The following is a 3,501-nucleotide window of genomic DNA, read 5'->3' as shown; positions in this document are numbered from 1 at the left end:
AATTTCAGTACGGGCCGTTCCAGATGCATTAAAGAAAAGACTTTTTTAGGCATTGACCTTTAGTTTACCATCCATTCTGTTTGTGTATTATTTGTTTTTTTATTAGTTATTATGTTGCTATATTGTTATTATGTTTTTTACTTTATTTGTCTATTCAGTTAATTCATTGTTTTAATAATGAGAGTTTAATTTTTTCAGGATTATGGAGGATTCTGGGTCTGGCAGTGGAAGGAGGGAAGGTAGATCTGTCACCCGATTGTCTGGGTTGACAGCTGGGCGCATTGCCAAGGAGAGGACACCGGTTGAGGTGGATCCTCGTTCTGGCAAGGCATCAGGCCCAAATGCTGCCAAGTTTAAGAGCTATTTGGGAGTCCTAGCTCGACGACATGTTTCTATTATCATTCCATCATGGGATGACGTTCAGGAGGTTGACAAGAACCTCATGTGGCAGGATATTCAGGTATATACTTTCACATCCCTTGAATATTATATAACTTAAATACATTATTTATTAATTGTTGTTATTTTCATAGCAAAATTTTGACATTCCCAATACTGAGGTCATGAGGAGGAAGATGTTATCTGCCCTGGCCACCAGGTGGAGAGACTTCAAGACTTTCTTGACACGGGAGTATGTATTTGGAGAGCGACAAAATGAGACTCCCTGTCTAAAGTACCAGATCACTGATGAGGAGTGGATGCAATTTCGTGCCACTCGATTGGACCCTTCGTGGCAGGTTAGTTATTGATAACTCTTACATTGACACAAATACTTAAGGTATATTTTAATTAATCTTATTTTCTTTTTTGTATTATTGCAGGCTAAAAGAATAGCTGCCCAAGAACGATATGCCAAGAATGATGCACCCCATCTATTGTCAAGAGGGGGATATGAAAGAAAAAAAAAGGAAATGAAGAAGGCTAGGGCAGAGGCAGCAGGGGTTGAGTCTGCTGACCGTGTGGAGTCACCTCCCCGCCATGAGATGTGGATAGCAGCCCGGACAAAATCAGATGGGCAAATGACTTCTGAGTCTGCAAGGGTCGTTGCGGATAAAATAGTAAGTAATATACAAACTAACACTCTTCATTTCAACTCATTTAATTCATAAGTGTAGTTTAGGGTATACTTATTGTTAATATGTTGTAGGAGGGTTTAGTTGAGCAGAGCACCCAGGGCTCATTTGTTTCCGATGGTCGGAATGATATCCTCACAACGGCCATAGGAAGGCCAGAGCACGGAGGCCGTGTGCGTGGTGTTGGTGGTTCTTGGAGCCACCGAGATTTCTTTGGTGCCCGGTCATCGAGGAGCACTGTTGACTCTTGCAGTCAAGAGGTTATGCAGAGATTGGAGAGTCAGTTTGAAGAGAGATTGAAGAATATTCAAAAACAGTTTGAACAGAAGTTTGAACTTTTGGCTCGTTCTCAGCAACAGACTGCAGTTGCTCATGATGGTGTTCGAGTCAGCATTAAAGGGAGTTGTGCTGCTCCAAATCCCTCACCGGATCAGACTCACACTGATGTACCAAACCAGTGTGAGTTATATGTTGAGGATGACCCCCCACGGTTAGTGGCTTTTGGCCGAGTATTTGAGGGTGGCTCAACCATCCATGGTGTCCCTCTACAGCCAGACTGGACACGGGTTGTGGTTGACCAAGTTCAAGATGCTGCTGCTCCAGTGCCTTTGCCCAATACAGAGGTTCAACTAGTGGGGCAGGCAACCGGCACATTCTTAGCTTGGCCAAAACGTTTGGTCATGCCGCTTTCAGCACGGGCAAAGGTAATTATATTATTGCTCTTTTATATTCTTATAATTCTATTATTGTTTAACTAATTTTCATTATTTCTTTAGGATTTTATCAATCGTGGTAAGGAGGTCATCAGAGAACCTCATGTTGATGATGCTAATATCGCAGAAGCTGAGGGTGATCCCATATCTAAGCTTCTAATCATATTACCACGATTAAAGAAGAAACCAATTCAATTGCAGTGGGACATTAGAGTTTTTGGAGTTGATAGCTCTGATGTTCCACTATACATATCTTTGCCTGATGCATTAGAGATTGTTGGGGAAAACTCCATGTTAAATATATCTATCATACAGCTGTGGGCCATGTAAGTCATATTTTCTTTTATGAGTCTAAATTTACAATAATTACATTTAACTTATAATAATTATTTGTGTTAGGTACATGGACAAATTGAGTGTGGAGCAAGGACAAGCAGAAGTATATGGATTTATTGAGCCTCAATCAATCCAAAAATCAGGAAACACTCAGGTCCAGATCCAGCAATATATGCAAACATGGATGAGTGACTCAAGAAGAGATATATACATGGCTCCATACATTGACGGGTTAGTTTTTTAATTGGTTTTTTAATCATGGTAATTTTATAACTAATTTGTTTGTCATACAATGTAGGTCCCATTGGCAGTTAATGGTAATCATTCCTAAGGAATACACCGTGGTGTGGTTTTGTTCACTACATCGAAAACCAAGCCACGAAATTAAATGTCAATTACAAGGGTAACTAATTTTTTTCATTATGTTTTAAAACTGTAATTATATATATTGGCTAACATTTGTTTTTATTTCAATTAATTAGAATCGTGTCTGGAGCTAATATATTAAGTGGAAGAGGCAGATCATCAAAGTCATTGCATTTCATATGCCCTAAGGTTAGCAAATTAATTCATACAGTCAATAATATTTAAATTTATTGACTTTGGAAATAATAGTTATTTGTTTCTCATTTTAGTGTAATAAGCAACAAGACTCGTTTGAATGTGGCTATTACATCGTGTATTGGATGAGAGCCATAGTTTCTGCGGGTATTATTGATTCTTGGGCGCAGGTAATTCATATCAAAAATTTATTTAACTATATTTACCTTTAGGATAATTAACATTGCATATTAATGGCACTTAAATTAATGTTTCAGGTCTTTCAAGATCCATCTTCATTGCCCGAAGATGAGTTGCTCAAGATAAGAGAACAATGGACAACTTTTTTTCTAAGTTTAGTTAGTTAGATATTATGTTTATAGTTTGATAGTTAGTTAGTTTAGTTAGTTAGATATTATGTTTATAGTTTGATAGTTAGTTAGTTTAGTTAGTTAGATAGCATTGACAAACATATGTTTTATAGCTTTTTTAGGATAATAGGATTAATAGCTTTTGTCATTCAATTTTGAAATATAATTTGAATTTCTATTCTGGACTGCCTAGTTTAGATTTGGTATTTTGAACTATATTTATATGCAGGTGTTGGGTATATCAAAAATTTATAAACGTTTTAAAAAAAAAACCACAATTTACGTCGGACATGGCGTTGTCCGACGTAAATTTACGTCGGGCCTTGTAATGGCCAACGTAAATTTACGTCGGACCACTCCATGTCCGACGTAAATTGTGGCTTTTTTTTGTCCCTTTTACGTCAGTCTGTGAGAATCCCCGACGTAAATTTACGTCGCCTTTCAGAAGCGACGTAAATTTACGTCTCT

The 3,501-nt window shown here is 37.7% G+C and overlaps 1 protein-coding gene across 2 annotated transcripts; it reads left to right on the top strand.

The window, feature by feature from the left end:
- On the top strand, positions 1-2,782 carry LOC145952678 (uncharacterized). 2 transcript variants are annotated; one of them, XM_083065570.1, is made up of 3 exons: positions 1-460; positions 534-1,058; positions 1,148-2,782. In XM_083065570.1, the coding sequence occupies exons 2-3, from the start codon at positions 912-914 to the stop codon at positions 1,829-1,831; spliced, it is 831 nt and encodes a 276-aa protein (XP_082921696.1). In that variant the 5' UTR covers positions 1-460; positions 534-911; the 3' UTR covers positions 1,832-2,782. The 2 variants fall into 2 exon arrangements, with proteins under 2 accessions (XP_082921696.1, XP_082921695.1); XM_083065569.1 differs by having other exon boundaries at positions 1-1,058.
- The last annotated feature ends 719 nt before the right edge of the window (positions 2,783-3,501 follow it).

The sequence above is a fragment of the Cajanus cajan genome, chromosome 10 (assembly GCF_000230855.2).
Source record: "Cajanus cajan strain Asha chromosome 10, NIPB_CcT2T_4, whole genome shotgun sequence".
Taxonomy (NCBI): domain Eukaryota; kingdom Viridiplantae; phylum Streptophyta; class Magnoliopsida; order Fabales; family Fabaceae; genus Cajanus; species Cajanus cajan.
This window is presented reverse-complemented; position numbering and strand designations above follow the sequence as displayed.